This window comes from Caretta caretta, chromosome 3 (genome assembly GCF_965140235.1).
Source record: "Caretta caretta isolate rCarCar2 chromosome 3, rCarCar1.hap1, whole genome shotgun sequence".
Classification (NCBI taxonomy): Eukaryota; Metazoa; Chordata; order Testudines; family Cheloniidae; genus Caretta; species Caretta caretta.
In genome coordinates this window covers 51,575,770-51,595,063 of record NC_134208.1, presented here as the reverse complement: position 1 = coordinate 51,595,063, position 19,294 = coordinate 51,575,770, and the positions used below count along the sequence as shown (strand labels likewise).

Sequence of the window (19,294 nt, the reverse complement as noted above, 5' to 3'; positions counted from 1 at the left end):
CAACTTGTGTTGCTTAAAGGCTAACACTATTGACTGGAAGGCAAATTATGAGGACAATTAACTAAATTGGTCACTTTACTCACCAAATTGTTGTTCAAAAGCATATTTAGAGAGTTTATTAACAAAGATTTTGTCAATCAGTTAGTTGTGAGTAACAAGTCCTAAGAACTAATTGGCTGTTGTTTACAGAGTCTGGCAAAAGAATAGATTGGCCATTATAAATATGGGGAGAGAGATAGGATATACATAATTAATAGAAAATTACTACATAGCCTTGAGGAACAAGAATCTTATTCAGGAAAGATTGGTTTGCCCATCACTTCTAATAGATTAGTGACCATCTTCTATTTTAATGCAAGCACAGAAGTACTTGCACACAGCTACATAGTAATGAGATCTTTTCTCTGATGTTTTAAATATATATTTAAAAGGAATACAACTGGTACCAACTAATGGACTAAGAACATTATAGTAGTTTTCACATCCACCATGAATAAAAGAAGCCTGCATCCCAAGAAAGGGGAAAAAATTCATAGGCAGGAGTTGTAGACCAAGCTGAATGAGCAAGCATCTCAGAGAGGTGATTAAGAAAAAGCAGAAAGCCTAAAAGGAGTGGAAGATGGGAGGGATTAGCAATGAAAGCTACCTTACCGAGGTCAGAACATATGAGAAAGGCCAGAAGCCATGCAGAGTTGGACCTTGCAAAGAGAATTAAAAGCAATAGTAAAAGGTTCTATAGCCATATAAATAAGAAGAAAACAAAGAAAGAAGAAGTGGGACTGCTTAACACTGAGAATGGAGTGGAGGTTAAGGATAATCTAGGCACAGCCCAATAGCTAAACAATACTTTGCCTCAGTCTTTAATGAGGCTAATGAGGAGCTTAGGGATAATGGTAGGATGACAAATGAGAATGAGGATATGGAGGTAGATATTACCATAGCCGAGGTAGAAGCCAAACTCAAACCGCTTAATGGGACTAAATTGGGGGGCCCGGATAATCTTCATCCAAGAATATTAAAGGAACTGACACATGAAATTGCAAGCCCATTAGCAAGAATTTTTAATCAATCTGTAAACTAAGGAGTTGTACTATATGACTGGAGAATTGCTAACATAGTTCCTATTTTTAAGAAAGGTAAAAAAAGCAATCTGGGTAACTACAGGCCTGTTAGTTTGACATCTGTAGTATGCAAGGTCTTGGAAATAAATTTGAAGGAGAAAGTAGTTAAGGACATTGAGGTCAATGGTAATTGGGACAAAATACAACATGGCTTTACAAAAGGTAGATCGTGTCAAACCAACCTGATTGCCTTCTTTGAGACGGTAACAGATTTTTTAGACAAAGGGAATGCAGTGGATCTAATTTACCTCAATTTCAGTAAGGCATTAGATATGGTTCCACATGGAGAATTATTAGCTAAATTGGAAAAGATGGGGATCAATATGAAAACTGAAAGGTGGACAAGGAACTGGTTAAAGGGGAGACTACAGCGGGGAGACTACAGACTGTCAGACTGGAAGGAGGTTACTAGTGGAGTTCCTCAAGTATCGGTTTTGGGACCAATGTTATTTAATCTTTTTATTACTGACCTTGGCACAAAAAGCAGGAATATGCTAATAAAGTTTGCGGGTGACACAAAGCTGGGAGGGAGGTATTGCCAATACAGAGAAGGACCAAGATATCATACATGAAGATCTGGATGAACTTGTAAACTGGAATAATAGTAATAGGATGAAATTTAATAGTGAAAAGTACAAGGACATGCATTTAGGGATTAATAACAAGAATTTTTCTTATAAACTGGGGACACATCACTTGGAAGTAACAGAGGAAGAGAAGGACCTTGGAGTATTGGTTGATCACAGGATGACTATGAGCCGCCAATGTGATATGGCCATGAAAAAAGCTAATGCAGTCTTGGGATGCATCAGGCGAGGTATTTCCAGTAGAGATAAGGAGGTGTTAGTACTGTTATACAAGGCACTAGTGAGACCTCATCTGCAATATTGTGTGCAGTTCCGGTCTCCCATGTTTAAGAAGGATGAATTCAAACTGGAACAGGTACAGAGAAGGGCTACTAGGATGATCTGAGGAATGGAAAACCTGTCTTATGAAAGGAGACTCAAAGAGCTTGGCTTGTTTAGCCTAACCAAAAGAAGGCTGAGAGGAGATATGATTGCTATCTATAAATATATCAGAGGGATAAATTCTATGGAGGGAGAAGAATTATTTATGTGGACACAAGAACAAATGGATATAAACTGGCCATCAGGAAGTTTAGACTTGAAATTAGACGAAGGTTTCTAATCATGAGAGGAATGAAGTTCTGGAACAGCCTTCCAAGGGAAGCAGTGGGGGCAAAAGACATATCCGGCTTCAAGACTAAGCTTGATATTTTTATGGAGGAAATGATATGATTGGATAGCCTAATTTTGGCAATTAATTGATTTTTGACTAATAGCGATGATATGCCCAATATGATGGGATGTTAGATGGGGTTGGTTCTGAGTTACTACAGAGAATTCTTTCCTGGGTGTCTGGCTGGTGAGCCTTGCCCACGTGCTCAAGGTTTAGCTGATCACCATATTTGGGGTCGTGAAGGAATTTTCCTCCAGGGAAGATTGGCAGAGGCCATGGGGGTTTTTCGCCTTCCTCTGCAGCGTGGGGCACAGGTCACTTGCTGGAGGAGTCTTTGCACCTTGAAGTCTTTAAACCACGATTTGAGGACTTCAATAGCTCAGACATAAGTTAAGGGTTTGTTACAGGAGTTGGTGGGTGAGATTCTGTGGCCTGCATTGTGCAGGAGGTCAGACTAGATGATCACAATGGTTCCTTCTGACCTTAAAATTTAAGATTCTATGATTCTATATTGCTGGTGGTTCATGAGCAATTTCACATTTAAATATGCCCTTGGTCCATCAAGTGTAAAGATCCAGGGGATTCTCATTGTGGTAATAATAATTAACCATCATTTGTTTGAAACATTAAGAATGAAATAAGCATTTTGAAAATTTTTATTTCATTCCTATTGATTTCATAGTGTGTGCATAATGAGTAAATTGTGTCTAACTGTCAAAACTTATTGGGATGTTTTAACCACAATGCAGCATAAAAATACCATTACAAATGATCCTTTAAAAAAAAATTACATCCTTTGTGCTCCCCATTACAACAGATACTTCACAGATCTTAGCTGTCATTTATGCTAAGACTCATTATTATATTTTAATATGTGCCAAGTCTTTACATTTAAAGTTGGTCAAATAATGATTCACTGACTATTTTATTTGGCAAATGACACAATATTTTCTAAAACATTTACAATTATTTCCTTAACTTATTCTCCCTGCTCTGTAGGCTGAGTGAACAATGAAAAAAAAAATGTGTCTAATTTATTCTAAACATATGGCAAATGTTGAAAAGATTATTCCATAAATATTATTCAATCAGCCCTAATTACAAGTTTAATGTTAACTTCAGTTTTACATAGAAGATGCTTAATAAAACTGAGTAACTTGTGCTAAACAGAAAAATAAATCAAATAAGTATTTAACTACAGTCTTAACATTTTCAAATATTTAGCATCTTGAGTTTTAACTGTCAAAAGCTTTTTAGCAAAAGAGAACATAAAAGCCAAAGGCATAAGATCTAAACAATTTAAGTCAGCTTTCTAAGTTAACTAGATCTCACAGAAACACAATATTGAGCTAAGCATATAAGCATCTCAATAAGGATCTGTGATTGACTGTGGAAACACCACGCTAGGAAAGCACCTACTACCCTGGAGGCAGAGATTTCATTTGGCTTGACTTGCAACACATGCCAAATAGAGGCCCTCCAGCTGTAAACTGAGAATCAGAAGGTGGAGGAGACTCCCTGTAAGAGGTGGGCTGATTCTGAATGAAGAATTTTTGTTTTCTAGGTATAAAGGGAGTTGTATTCATGAAGGCTGAGATGTGGGGAGACCATTTTTCCTTTGGTGAGAGGAAAAGACTGATTATATTTACCAGAAGTAGTAATGTGCTGTCACAAATCATACAAGGGGTTACCTCAGCACTCAGCAATTTATATTACATTCTTTGGACAAAACCCTCTCTCCTCCCCACATGCTCTTTTCCTCCTCCCTAAAAATGCATCATTAACATATTCCTCCCACTCCAAAATCCATAATGATTTCACCCCTATTCAAATCCATCTCTAACCCTCTTGATTGATCATACTTACAGTTTATTTTTCTCATATAGCCTCATAGTGGCGGACCTACAGAGGATATAAAGGGCTTCAGGCTCCCTCCAAGTATGGGCTTTTTGAATTCTGGGCTAAGCAGTCACTAAAGGGAGAGAGACTGGCTCCTGCAGGGCTCAGCAGAGCAGCAGATTGAGTCTACCTTTTTGTGCATTGTTAGAGTCCTCTTAGCAGCAGGGAGGGACAGATGCCAGGGCTTGTGTAGTGCATCTGTAATGCCAACAGCCCCAGGTCATTGGCAGGCAGAATTGAATCTGAGGCCTCTGGAGCTTAGTGCATGAGCCTCGACTGCATGAGCTGAAAGCCAACTGCCTGTTAGCTAAGGCTGTAGAGCAGACTCATTAATCTCTCTCTCTCTAAGTGGTCTCAGTGCCACTGGATGGGACAGAGCATCACACCCAGGAGGTGTGTGGGTTACACATCACTCCGTGTGGTGAATGGAAGAGAATTCCTCCTTCCAACAGTAGCTTTGGACCCTGCCATGGCAGTTGCACTGTGGTATTACAGCTGCCAGAGTGTGCAGTAGCTGGCTCCATTCTATCTTTAGGAAGAACTTGACATTTTAAATAGTAAATTTGGTGTAAGGGTTTTTGGATGGGCCTGCAAATCAACCCTCTCCGACCTAAGTATTACCAATTTCTGACCACCATTATATTACCACTGTGTGCAAGGCTGACTTATCTATTTTGGAGAGTGTCAGAAAAGAAGTTACACCCCCTACCTTTGGGGATACTTCACCAACTTGAATTAATCATTTTACATAAAAGCTCTGTGTATGAGAAGTGGTGGGATCTTTAGATCTCTCTTTCCTTTCCAGAAGTGGAATCCAGGCTGCTTACCCATTTCAGCCCTAGTGATTGGTTTACATTCCTTTACAAGTAAAAAGTTTAGACATTTAAAACAACATTCTTGGGGCTGATAAGTCCACTTTGCATTTATCTCCCTAGAAGGCCTAATCCTCAGTTAAGATTGGTGAACAGATGCCCGTGGGCCTGGGGGAAATCCATAGGTGGTGTGGTGCTGCACAGTTCCTATTCCACTCCCAGCACAGGGGCATTGTCAGGTGAAAGGGAGCATAGAAAGAGTTTCCTTCTGCCATGACCTATGGCTACTCTAAACTATGATGGGGAGTCAGGACCAGAGAGTCAAGAGCAGTTTATTTCCCCCTACCTTCCTCCTATGTGCTTATTGGGCACAGCTGAGAAATGTCATCCTTATATTTTTAATGAAAGTTGAGATTCCCCTTTACAAAAGGACTTCCTTCTGTGAGCCTAGAGCTAGCTTCAGTGCCTTCCAGCCCTTTAGTACCCTATTTATAGGAGAGCCTGGGAATGAACAATATGTAGATTTTTTTTTTCCCTCTCTGAGCCCATTGATTGCTCTGTGAGTGGGCGATACTCTGCAGACCTCCCTGAGGGAAGGAAAGGCCTAGTTGTGGACAAGATTGGGAGTAAGGAATGGTTTTCCCACTGGAACTGACCCCAATCCAGACCTCAGCCTGTGGCAATTAAACTACTTTTGATTTGTTTTTAAGTAAAGGGTGTTTTTCCTAAAATTTCCTATAGGTTTGTCTTTTTTTATTTTGGGGACAGATATATACTCCTTTTTATTCATGTTCATTGCACGTTGTGGTATGTATATGTGGACTGAGATAGTATTCGTGACTTGCATACTACTTCCATTTTTTAAAAAAAAAAGATATGTATGTTCATCCAAGAGCAAAGTGTGGCCCTAACTGCCATGAATATGTCTGCTAGGCAGGGGGCACAAATCATAGTTTAAAGCTCGGTCACACAGTAATTTATAAATTCCAAAAAGCGATTTTTGAGTAAAGTTGAAAGATGACCTAAAACTCCTATGATTTCTAGCTGCCAGAAGGAAAAGAATAAATTTATGATCATATGTTGCTGAATGAAGAGACTTGGTTGGCTACTTTATTGAGCCCAGTTAAAGTGTGAAATAATGTAACAATCTTATTAACATTTTACAAGTTTATCATTGAGAAAAAACCCTTTCTCATGCTACTGAGGAAAACATGGTTAAATATAAAAATATAAATCTGAGGAAATATTTGACACTCAAAATGGTTCACTCTTGTGTGGAGCAATCTTTGCTTTAACAGACAACACCCTATGGATAAAAGTCTCAACGGTGGCAGCATAATACTTAGAAAAAGCAAATAAAGTTGGAAAACTGTGTCTTCAACTTCTAGAGCATTTATTTCAAGCCTGGATCACTTCAGTGATAACAGCTTATCTGCCTTCCTCCTTAATCAGTCAAATGGTCTACCAGAGAAGGCTGGGAAGACGATGTGAGGTCATGGGAAAAGTGTTATTTGGGGTTTTATGAACCCAAAGCTCTTGGTAACTTTTACTCTTGGCAAGGCAGTGACAGGAAATAAATCAATAGGGACACGGCCAACCGACACAAGCAGTATAACACAAGAGTGCTCTTACTTAAAGCTAGTCTGAATCTCTTATACACATCTGCAGCAGGTTACTAATAACATCACAACCCTCAATAATTACCAAAGTCTGGAACGGTTTTCGAGTGGTACAGTGAGAGACATCCTATTGCCCGTCTGCCATTGAGGACCCTCAGATGTGTCCACGAAATGATCCAACTAGCCCAGACTTCTCCCCCCTTATTTACTGTGTCGGTACAATAACATCTCAATCAAAAAAACTTGTTAAACAAGCAATTTCAAAGGTTAAGCAAGAGGTTTCACAGACCATTAGACAGATGTGTTTTTTCAAAGTCCGCATGCTTGAGGTTCCTGACAAACACATCCCAGAGGGCAAATATAGGTAGGCTTCCTGTTTTTTAAAAACACATTCCTGAGCAATTTCAACAGAGATCTTATCAGGAAGGACTCAGGAAAAGACCCTTTTCTTGTGGTCACTCAAAACCCCCTTTCCTTCTGGCTTAGATATGCTAAGGCTGTTGTACAGGTCCACTAAAGGCCTACTGACTTGGCTGGTTTTGGCAATAAGCATGATAATCAATATTCCAACTACCAGTAGTGGTCCAGGCAATTACTGATCCACCAAGATCTCCCTGAACAAAGGTCTGTTATTTATAATCCTTGTCATTGGCATTCCCCGGAGACAAGAAAAAATCTTTTATGCGTCTTAAATTCAAAAGTATGGCAGAACTCAATAGAAAGAAAACCAGCAGGAAAACTGATGGAGAATTGCCTAAAGTATTTGTGATTTATTTGTGTTATTACCATCATCATTAACCACATTACCTAATTTATACTGTTGGGTGTAGAAGGGTGATATCGTCAGTTAAAGTAAGTGTATATAAGCATTGTACAATTGAAGAGCTACGGAAGTAATACTGAAATCTTGTCTTTCAAGTTGAAGATTTTTATATCACTGTTGATCCAAAAATTAATTCTGTTGTCACAATCACTCAAGCAGAATTGTATATACTAATAAAAGATCCTGCATTGTAACACAGATGCTGGATAAGATATAGGCTATCATTCATTGCTGTAGAATGATCGGGTACAATATTAACTAGCTGATATTCTTTTTGGTTATGTTTTTTTTTGCTGTTCCTAGAGTATGGATTGTTTTCTAAAGATCTTTTTCTAACATGATAGTAAGTAATGTTTGTAATTTGTGTCTTCAAAGCCAATGAAAAGAATTTTGGAGAACAGTTTCTTCATCTGTATCTGGAAGAAGGAAGACCAACAGTTCGATTTGGGTGTGGCAACTCACAAAACATTCTGGCTGTGTCCGTCAATCAATCTGTTAGCAAAGATGTACTCTTATCTATCACAGTAAGGTAAGAACTTGCCATAACATATTTCATAAAGAGATACTCAACACAATTCATCCATTTGTAGTTAAAAGTAGCAACAGATATACATGCAAGAGAAAGTTGCTAAAAAATGTATTGAACATAAAGGTGAAACATGATTCTCAGCGGAGCACAGTAAAGTGTTCTTTTGACACATTTCTTAAACAGCCTTAAAAGTATTTCTTTTTTTCAGAATCAGATGCTGGACAAGCAATAAGACATGAAAGGGTTGTGTGTGTTTAACATTTGATAATGATAATCCTATCCCAAGAGCATCATTGGACATAACACATGATCCATGACTAAATATCTTAAATCCACAGCCAAGCTATTATCTAATGATAACGCTTTCCTCAGGTTACCTTAATGTCAGTAAAAGAGTCATATTTTGGAAAGAAAAAATCTGTATGTGTATGCTGGAAGATTGTTTGACAATTTAGTGTGTTTGGTATCAGCTAAATTGTGGTTCACGCAGATTAATCTACTCCATTGGAAAATGTATGAACCAATCTGAATGTACTGAGATCCAGGCAGTTTTATACGTAAAAATTAGGCCAATCAGAAAACTAGGGTAATTAATTTAAGCATAATATTAAGGGGCTTAAAATGAATTGCTCATCATATCTGATGAACATTTAGAATAAATCAGATGTTTTTCACCATGTTTCTAGCACCAAATGAACAACAGATTTACTGATTAGGCTAAATCTGAGTAATTCCGTGTTACCACAATGTCATCATAATATAAAGCAGAAGCAGTAAACTGTGTTATAACTAACTTTAATTGCAAATGCAATGCAAGCATAGTGTATAAAAGTGACTAATTCCTACTGGTATATGTGTGGATTTTTAAGAGACATACACAGAATATCAAGAACATTTATAACAATCAAATGATAATGTTAGAATCTGTATTAAGTTCTGTACCCAGTGAACAGATTGACACATCCTTTTCCAGCCATGATAGCTTGTATGTGATAGTAGGGAAAAATGAGAAAATAATGATGTGAATGTCATACTTAAGTCATGTTGGTAACAGTAAAATAATGGGTTGAATAGTTAATACTAAATTACAGTAGAAATCTTTTAGAAGTACTTATCCCATCCACATTAATGTATTAATTGTGATGAATATTACAATAAAAATAAAAGATATTTCAACAGTTCAACCATTGTTTTACTTTATCACATAGTTAATAAAATGGTATGAATAGCGGTTATTTTTCTGGACCTTAACTCTGTTAGGAAGCTGTGCTGTGATAGAAATCATCTACCTTTCTTTCTTTCTTCCTTTCTTTCTTATGATTCAGAGATTCAGACAGGGACATAGTTACAGTTGGGAGAAGTTGCATGATGGAGATTACAAATATCCCACTAAAACCCACAGAACATAGTTTGTTTTTGTTTATTTACTTTTTTAAGTCCTAACATCAGAAGAAAAAAAGTTGTGTATCCAGTGATTTTTAGATTTTCTTCACAATCATAGAAATGTAGTGCTGGAAGAGATCTCAAGATATCATCTAGCCCAACCCCCTGCACAGAAGCAGGACCAAGTATACCTGACTACATCTGACAGAAGTTTGTCTAACCTGTACTTAAAATCTCCAGTGAAAGGGATTCCACAGGTCTCCTTAGAAGCCTATTCCTGTGCTTAACTATTCTTATAGTTAGAATTTTTTTTCCTTAATATCTAACTTAAATCTCCTTTTGCTGAATATTAAGCTGTTTATGTCTTGTCCATTACTGGACATGGGGAGCAATTGATCACCATCCTCTTTATAAAAGCCCTTAACATATATGAAGACTGTTATTGGGTGTCCCCTCAGTCTTCTTTTCTCAAGACTAAACATTCCCAATTTTTTAACCTTTCCTCATAGGTTCTGCTTTCTAAACCTTTTATTATTCTTGTTGCTCTGCCCATTGGCTGTTCTGGGCCAATGGGAGCTGCAGGAAGTGGCAGGCTGCAGGGACGTGCTGGCAGCTGTTTCCTGCAACTCCCATAGGCTGGGAACGGCAAACCACAGGCCACTGGGAGCTGCGGGGGGCCATGCCTGCGGATGGTCAACGTCATCAAAATGTCTTGCGGCCTGCAATCAGATTACCCTGGTGGGCGGCATGCAGCCCGCGGGCCGCAGATTGCTCACAACTGATATAAAGGCATCTCTTAAAGCTTAGGTTGGCCTCATACAGTCTGAGAAAATCAGTCCCAATTAGGACATTCTGGGTGGCTGCTTCTGCTACCAGGAGTTCACAGGTAAAATGGAGAGTGCTCAGAGTAATAGTTGTTTGCCATATTCCTATCATCTTCAGATGAGTTTGGTTTGCAACCTGAACCACTCATTGAAAGGCCTCAACGTCCTGTGGTCTCCCTGGGTGGCTCTTTCCCACATTCAAGAGTGTGCAATGGAAACATGTACATGTACCCCAGCATCTACAAGAATTTTATGTGGGTGTCTATTGATCTCAGCCATGATGTAGTATTTTTGACCCAATCTCACAGGCCACTATAATCTCTTGTTTGGGGTTTGCTAGTCTGTAGACAGGCCATTGGCCCCTGCTCTTGATAGTTTCCCTCCCTCTAAGAGCTATCCTGCTCTGGGCATTCCATTGGAAATGTCCTGTGCCACCACATCTCCAATATAGTAGAACTTTCCAGTCCTTCCTATTGGATGGCTGTTGATTGGGGTACAGTTCCTTTCTATGTCCCTGTTTTTCTTTAGGCTTCCTTTCTGCTGTGAGCTTGTTCATATCACTCTGCATTTCTCTCATGCTTTCAATCAGTTTTTGGAGGTCTGAGCTCCATGTCTTTCCTGCAGAAGCACTGACTGCTAGATAAGCCTGCTGCAGTCATGCCCTGGAAGCTGAATTCCCTTCTTCTGCAGCCTCTATGGCTAGTTCTAGTTCTGCAGCAGTCCTGATGACCTCTTCCAGGCCTTCAAGTTTCTTCTTCTGAAGAACTATCCGAATCTCTCTCCCAGCTGCCTGGGTCACAAGTTCATCACTGGTCAGTAAATTCTGCATTCAGTCTGGGAATAACTTGGTGGCCACGTGCTGGAGAATCACTGACAGATTCTGCTTTTTCTTGTCTCCAATTCTCAAAGGCTGCTCATTTCAACTTGGGGTTTGTGGTTCAGTCCAGGGACAATTGTAGGACATCTTTGGCAGAGGCATACTCCTCCTGGGTATCACGTGTCAATCCTTCAAACATCTTCTGGGCTTAGTCTTGGAGCAGCAAGCCAAGAAAATCCAGCTTGGTGGCCTTATCCAGTCATTTATTTGGACAACTTTTTCAAAATGGTTGATTCAGGTGGCCCAGCCCTGGCCATTCCCAGGATAAGACCCAGGAACGAAGATGCACTGCATCTCACTGCCTGTTCTGCCTTGTCTATTTCTACTCTCAGGGCTCAAAGGTTTACTTTTGTCATCTGGTTGTTCATTTCTGCCCATATAACCCTCTTACCTATGGTGCCCGCCCACTAAATGCTGCCATCCAAATCTGCTAATTTGAATCCCACATCTACCACCAGTGTAATTATTATAGCTGCTTGGTGCTGGAATATCCCAAATCTCTGTGGTAGAAGTTATGTAAGGGGTGTACTGTGACTTGAAGGCAAGTGCTGAAGGTGCTTCAGCTGCGAGGTCCTGTAGGGACCAGCCCTGGTGAGACCCTGTAACCACTCAGACACTTGGCTAAAGTGAAAGAATAATTTACTGGGGCTGGCAAGAAAGGGAAACGTTGCAAACACTCTAGGTCCAGAGGCTTAAATAGTTTTAACTCAAAGTGAAAAAACAGCAGTTCTTATTTGGACCCAGGGGGACAGTTCATTTGAGGATTAGGGCCCTTTAGGCCTGGTGTGGGCGTGCCCTCTCCTGTCCACTCTTCTATTAATGGCAAATAAGAGCTTGTGGTTTCCAGGCCAAGCTTAGTTAGTAGTATGTCTCATTGGGGCCCCTCTGCATTGGGTCCCTGCCCAGTCTCTGCTGCTTTCCCTCAAGTTCTGCACAGACCTGAATGTGGGTGCAGTGTCTGACCCCGTTCCACACATGTTTCCCTGCTTCTGCTGCAGGCTGTTCTGAACACAGTTTCCTGGGGGGTCATCCCTCCATCTGGCTTCCTTGCTGCTCCTGGCTTACCATGCTGCAACCGCTTTCCCAAGTGCCAGGTCACTTCCTGGATCAGGGTCTTTCCCTGGCAGGAAGTTTCTGCCCTCTCCCCCACTTGGCCAGGAGATGTACCCATGTGACATCAGAGGGCCATAAAGCAGTGGGAGACGGGTTGATGGGAGGGATTCCTTGCTTAGCAGATTCATCATGTAGCACAGCCTCTCCATGCTCCCTGTCATAACATTTAACTTGTCCCAAAGACATAGGGCCAGATTCTCTGATCCAGGTGAGGTGTATTCAGTATGAATTCCAAACGGGGTGGGTGACTGAAGCTACTTTCTTGTTGTTCTTGTCTTGGAGCCCACTGGCCTCTGGTGTATGTTGCCAGGTGCAGCATGCACTTCATCCTGTGCCAATTCAGATCTAACTAAAGCTGCTCTAATTGATGGCCAGCTGATCACAGTCCCAAGTGGGTATTCCAGCAGACCTGGATCAACAGGCCATATGGATGCCCCAGCCACTTCCTTTTCTTTTTTAATCTGATCTCACTGTGCTGCATAAGTGAGTGTGCAACACTAGCAGAAGTTACTAGTTTTCATAAAAGACCTGTTTCCATTTTATCGTATTTGTCTGTGTTTTAATTCTCTTCCTCATCCTAAAGTTGCAGGAGCCCAGCCAAAGGGCAAATCCTGCTCTGAGCAGGCACTTCTTGCATCCTTAGCTATTGGAACTTAATTGCCAGAGCATGGTCTTCCCTTCTGGTAGCAGTTGCACTATGAAGCTATTCTTTGGTGCTCCTCTTAACAGAAGGACACTGTGCCTCTACCTGCTGATATCTAGCACGTGCTGCTGACTGCAGCCTGTCACCCAGTCACCCAGGTATCTAGACCCCTTCCACAATTTGCAGACTACAACTCCTGGAGACATGGTTTGTCAGCCCACTCCCCTATCATTCTCTGGAGCTCTGTAGAGTTATCCTGATCGGATGCTTTCACAAGGAGAGAAGAATTCCCTTAACTCTTTTTGGTGTATTGCAGAATAAGATTTTTCCCTAATATTTGGGATCCAGTTACTGTCTCCTTTGGAAATATGTGAAGGAGGGACCTCTGGGATTAGGAAAACTCATTCCATTAGGGGAAAAGGACAAAAAATGTCTATTGTTGAATGGGCATCCCAGAAGCTTGTGGATTTTGAGGGACTTTCCGGAGGAGATGAGGGGGCAACTTCACAGAAGCCCTGCACCTCCACACCGACTCCCACTCAGTATGACTCCATTGATGTTTTCCCAGTTAGTTTTACATCTGGTGCTCCTCTCCATTGGGTTTCACTGGCACAGAGTTGGAAGCCATTATCGGCATTAGCTTTCCAACTGCTCTTTTATTGGTGGGAGTTAGTAGCAGAGACGGAAAACTACAAAATAGGTCTCCAAATCCTTATAATATACAGGCCATCTAAATAAATACAGAGACATGGAAGGATCTGCTGTTAGAAATTGCATGAGGTTCATCTTCTCTTTGAGGGTACAAGTTAAGTGATTTTTTTGGTTTTATTGTAAAACACTATCCTGCTGTTAAGTTTGCAATATCCACAAACTAAATCTAATTACTCATTGGCTGGGAATGTGTGAATGTATTTTGTGTTTTAATATAAATTATAAAAGCATATGAGATTAAAAAGGGAAAATGCTTCCCTTCTTCTCTCCTTGATCCTGCAGTCAAAGGACCTTTTCTGTCAAAACTACTTAAGATGACTACAATTCAATAACAAGAAAAAAATTCTAAAATTCTATTTTTAAGCTACTCCTCTTGTTTGATACATTGGACACCTAATTGTCTGCACTTCTTAGCTGAGACAGCAATATCTCTGATCCATAATCTTGAGACATGAAAATGGTATACTGATTTCAAATGCTAATAATAACTTGGCAATAAATGTGGCTAAATTGAACTAGGAAGATTTATTCCAGTTATAGAATTCAAATCCCATACTGAAAAATAAATTTATTTCCCAGATTCCTGCCTTAAAATTAACACACATATATATTCATGACTTCACTCTACATATTGTTAAATTACTTTTTAGTGTAAGTTCAATTTATACATTACTTTGTTTTACTGGAATTTATATTGCCATCTCTTTAAAAACTGCCATACTAAATAACTTCAAATGTGTGATTGTGGGCTCTGATTGGCAGGGGTTTACATGCATCTGAGTTTATGGCCCTGGCCTCCAAAATGACAGGTGATTATTCCTCTGAGTCCCTCTAAAATGTAAAGGGGAAGTAATGTATCCTTCACAAGGCAACAATAAAAGAGCTATCCTTCAGCAATCATCCTTAACTTCTGGATAAGAAAAAAACAAACCTGACAGTGCAATTGTGGGTTCCCTCAACATTTTGTACTATGCATACATGAGATGAGGGTTGATTTTTTTTTCTCTTAGAAGATAAGGACAGATAACTCTATTTGTATATCTTTCGCTATGGAATCCATGTTTCCTCCTGTAACCCAAATAGCCAAGGGGAAAACAGAAACTGGAATAAATCACTGTATGTGTTTCAGATTCAGACCAGTCTATTCAGGAGAAAATAATTCCTCTTAAACTAATTCCAGGCAAGGATACAGGATCAAATTTGACAGATAGGCAGTTGGTGAGTGCAATCCTGACTACACTGGAGTCAGTAGCAAAAAGCCCATTGACTTCAATGGAACCAGGATTTCTTCCTCTATATCTCTCCTCTTACCCATTCCCTTGTCTCTGCCCCCGCTTACACCCTGTTTATTAAAGTGTAATTTAGGAAACCTGCTACTAATTTCTCCTTAACTTCTGAACTAGCCAAATGTTTGCTTTGCTCTCATTAGGCAATGAACTCATCCAGACTTGAGGCATAACTCACCTATTCCTAATACTCTCACATCTGACGGGCCTACTGGCATTCTCCTTCCAACAGCTGATGAAGAAGAAATGAGTTTTAAATGTTCACTCACCAGATCAGATATCCATTTCTTTTCCCTTGCTGTCCTTGAGAAATGAGAACTTTCTATAAAGAAGCATCAGAGCTTTTGCCAATGGCATAGTTGCTTGTTTTGTTTTTAATTTTCCAATTAGTGAATAGTTACAGTAGTTGGGAGTTGCACTGAATTTTTCAATTAAAGCCGTGAATAAAATTATTAATTTTTAAGTGTAAAAACAAGATTGTAAGGTATTGTTTATAACAGGAGTCGATTACAGAGTCTGACTGAATTTACTCAATAAGTATATGGCACCATAATTTTGCACAAAACTAGGTTTTGCCTATCCTCAGAGGTAGCTTCTTAAAATAGTTTGTAGCACACTGGCATCCAAACTGTGTTCAGAACCACCTGAGAAGAGGAGTCTGTGTTTAAACTGTATGCTGAAACTGATTTCCAGTTGTCAACGTGGTTTTCTCACTAGTGTAAGCAGAATCTGCCCTAGATGGGCTCTTGTTCCCCCAGTCCTCCTTCAGAGCCATACACCAAGCAGAAAAGCTAATGTTTGTGCTTACAATAACTTAAGTATAGGGAAGAGCCTCTTGTTTCAGTCTTATAAAACCTCTATATAAACTGTGTGTATATTTATGTATAGTGCCTGCATTAGTGTGTAAAAATACTTGACATCGTGGCACAGAGCAGAGAATGGTAGATAATTTATTTGAGGAGTTTTGACTGTTTTTGGTCATGAATGATATGTGATCAGACTTCTTTATGAATTCATTAATTCAAAATTATTCAACAAATGTTGAATGTGAATACATCTTAGCCTATGTGATGTTAGTGAACTGTTTGCCTGTACTTACTATTTATTATTCATTGTTACCTTAGTTCCAATCACAATATGTTAATGTACGCTGGGGAACTTTTCGGGCACATCTGTAGGGTCCACTCAGTCAGTTAGTGTGCAGCATGCTGGAGAGCTGTAGTGTTAGACCCCAGTTTGCCGCGTGGTAAGTGCTTGTGCCGGCATGTCCAGTGTAGTTACAAAATAATGTTTCAATTTCCTGTTTGAGTAAATGTAACTGTAACAAAGAGGAAGACATGATCAAGTTACTGGGATTTTCAGATAAAAAGTGGGAGCAATTTGTGAAGCAGGGGAGCTAAGCCAGTAGAGAGACGGACTTTCCAGGACATTTTGAAGTTTGTTTTTCTTTTCTGGGAAGGCTGGGCTGATCTTTTAAATTTTGTTTCCATTCACAAAGTGGATGGCACATCTATACCGCATCCCAACAGAGAAGGGTGATACCAGAGTCTTGTCCGAACTATTGAAAATAACAGCATCAGGGCTCTACCCAGACGCTTAATGAAAGAATGTAGTATCTTACTGATTTCCACTTTATGTAACTGTAGGAATGCCAGGAAACTGTCCTGGGGTTTCATAAACACAACACCTCTCCCCATATTGATTTATTGTTGAGGTCTGTACAGCACTGTTACATATGAGTCAAGTGAAAATACTGAATGTACTTGTTTCTAATTTTTTGCAACCACATTCCACAATTGTCCCCATTAAATTAGTATGTGGGTATGGAAGTAAACGGTCATTCCTGGCTGGGAAGGGCACTGTTTTCATAAAAGAAAAATGGGCTGCATAAATTATTCAATTAATGTTGTCTGGCCAGCTTTTGCATGGATCATACAGTTATACTAGAAGCTGCAAAAGATTATTTTGTCTGTGTTGCTGTTTCTCAAAGGAGGTGGCACCCTTTGAACTTTGCAAGATCTAACATAGTTTTATACCTCTCTACAGAAAGTTTGGCAAGTCTAATATCATGTTGAGGCCAAACTGCATGATTACATTGTCAGTTTCTGTGGTTTCTAGATACTCATTAAAAAAAGAAAAGGAGTACTTGTGGCACCTTAGAGACTAACCAATTTATTTGAGCATAAGCTTTCGTGAGCTACAGCTCGATGAAGTGAGCTGTAGCTCACGAAAGCTTATGCTCAAATAAATTGATTAGTCTCTAAGGTGCCACAAGTACTCCTTTTCTTTTTGCGAATACAGACTAACACAGCTGCTACTCTACATACTCATTGACGCTTCCTTCTTTTCCACAGAAGACACAGTGTTTGGAACTAGACATTCATTTTTGATGGTATGCACTTTCAAAGCACTAAACTGAGTATACAGAACACATGCAAAACGTCAGTGCATACTTAGATTAAATCCTAATCTTCATCTGCCTCTTTCTGATATTCCAAAATCACACCATTTCTCATTAAATTAAGGTATGTTTTATGTCATAGTTTTATTAGAACCTATAGGATGCCTACCACTGTGATATTTTGGTACAGTTTATAACAAGCCTTAAATGAAATCATTAATATGTCAAATAAATTGAAAAGAAATTGTACTACTTCTAATGTGTTTTCATTCTCACCAGTTAGCTAGGAATCCAGGATTTCATAGTTTAACAAGATGGAAAGGCCTATGTCTTGCAGTTCTTTACTAAATGTGGCCAGACCCATAACTAAGTGCATTTATAAGGCAAGAAATTCCATGAGGTGTAGCCCTTTAGGTAACCTTTTCTTAATCCATACATCTTTTCTCGCTTCCATTCTTCACAGGTCATCTGTGGACCAACAGGACCTATCATAGCAATTTAAAAGGAAGGGTTGTTCAGGAGCCATCACATGGTTGGTCATGTAGTGGTGCATGATAATACTGAGAATATCTGCCAATGAAATATGTTAATCATTTGAGGCACTGACTAGTCTAATCAAGCTCCTTCTCACATGACATGAAAAGAAAAACAAGTCAGAGTGATTTTATTTTGTGTTATGGTGTGGCTGAATTTTTGTGAAGTATTGTTTAAGAATGGCCATACTGAGTCAGAACAATGTAGTATAAAGAGTTTTTTCCATGCTTGTGCAGGAAGGTTTCTTTTCTTACACGATAGTCCTGTTCAGCAATTTTTTTTTATTTTGGGTGGTGAAGGTGTAGATTTATCTAAACTACTTAAATATACCTGAAATGGTGAGCGCCCCCTCTCTGCTGATATGAGCCTGCAATCACTCAGTTTTGAAATGGGACAGCACCTGCCCCTCAGGAGTGCCTCCTTTCTGTTTGAGTGTGAGCCTGCTTTTCTTCAGTTCTTACAATAGGGTGGCACCCACCTCTCACAAGCACCTTCAGCCCCAGCGCCCCGCCCTGACCAATGGTTCTTTTGGCTGGCCTTCAGCAACTCAGCTCTCTGGCTGAGTCACACACACTGTCCTCCACTTCTGGGGTATACAGTATGTAGTTCTTGCTTGCAGCCCTGGTATGGGGCCGTAGCACCAAGGCTTCCTTCCTAGGGACACTGCCTTCTTTAAGAGCCCAACAGGAGCCCAACCCAGTATCTTAGTGTCCTTTTGGCTGCCCTCCCTGGGCTTAGTCTTCAACCAGACCATCAGGACTGGTCTGGCTAGGTTCTGGGCTCAGTTCCCTGAGCTCAGCCTGCCCACATAGTCCATGGTCCTGCTGCTCTTCCAGCCAGCCAGGCACCTGGTCTTCTGCAGCCTTCCGTGGGTTCAGTCCTGCCTGCAGTGAACTGTCTGTGGTCCTGCTGCTCTTCCAGCTAGCCAGGAAACCCGGTTCTCCTTCTTCAAGCTCCAGGTAGCAATTGACTGCTCTGCCTCTGCTGCTCCTTTTTATAGGGTCCTTCTGGCAACTGATTGGTCGCTGCAGCAGCCCCTCTGATTGGCTGTTCCCCTGCAGCCACTCTAGGTTGCCTGGAGGACTTATCCTGCTCTTTTCTGGGGCATGGTGAGGCAGGGCTGAAAAACCTCCAGCAGGGGCCCTCCGGGCCTAGTCCACCTTGTCACAATACCCCATTACCATAGTGTCTCAGCATTTTACAATATTTAATGTATTTAATCTCACAACATCCCTGTGAGATAGGGAATTACTATTATCTGCATTTTGTCGATAAGGAACTGAATGACTCATGCAAGGTCACATGGGAGAGCTATGGTACAGCAGGCAATTGAACCCAAATCTTCCAAGTCTTCAGCTAGCTCTCTAGTGACTGGGCCATCCTTTCTCTCTTCAGCAATCCAGGTTGCTACATATAGTGACGGATGAATGTTTCTCACTCTTAGAAATTTTCAAAATTTCTTGTAAATCAGAGAGCTGAT

The 19,294-nt window shown here is 40.2% G+C and overlaps 1 protein-coding gene across 1 annotated transcript in view; it reads left to right on the top strand.

Annotated features, from left to right (window-relative positions):
* EYS (eyes shut homolog) overlaps positions 1 to 19,294 on the top strand; it is a 1,269,973-nt gene that overhangs the window by 1,000,052 nt on the left and 250,627 nt on the right. Inside the window, exon 28 of the mRNA XM_075126509.1 lies at positions 7,889 to 8,042. Within this exon, the coding sequence (XP_074982610.1) occupies positions 7,889 to 8,042 (154 nt within the window). The remainder of the gene's footprint in view (positions 1 to 7,888; positions 8,043 to 19,294) is intronic.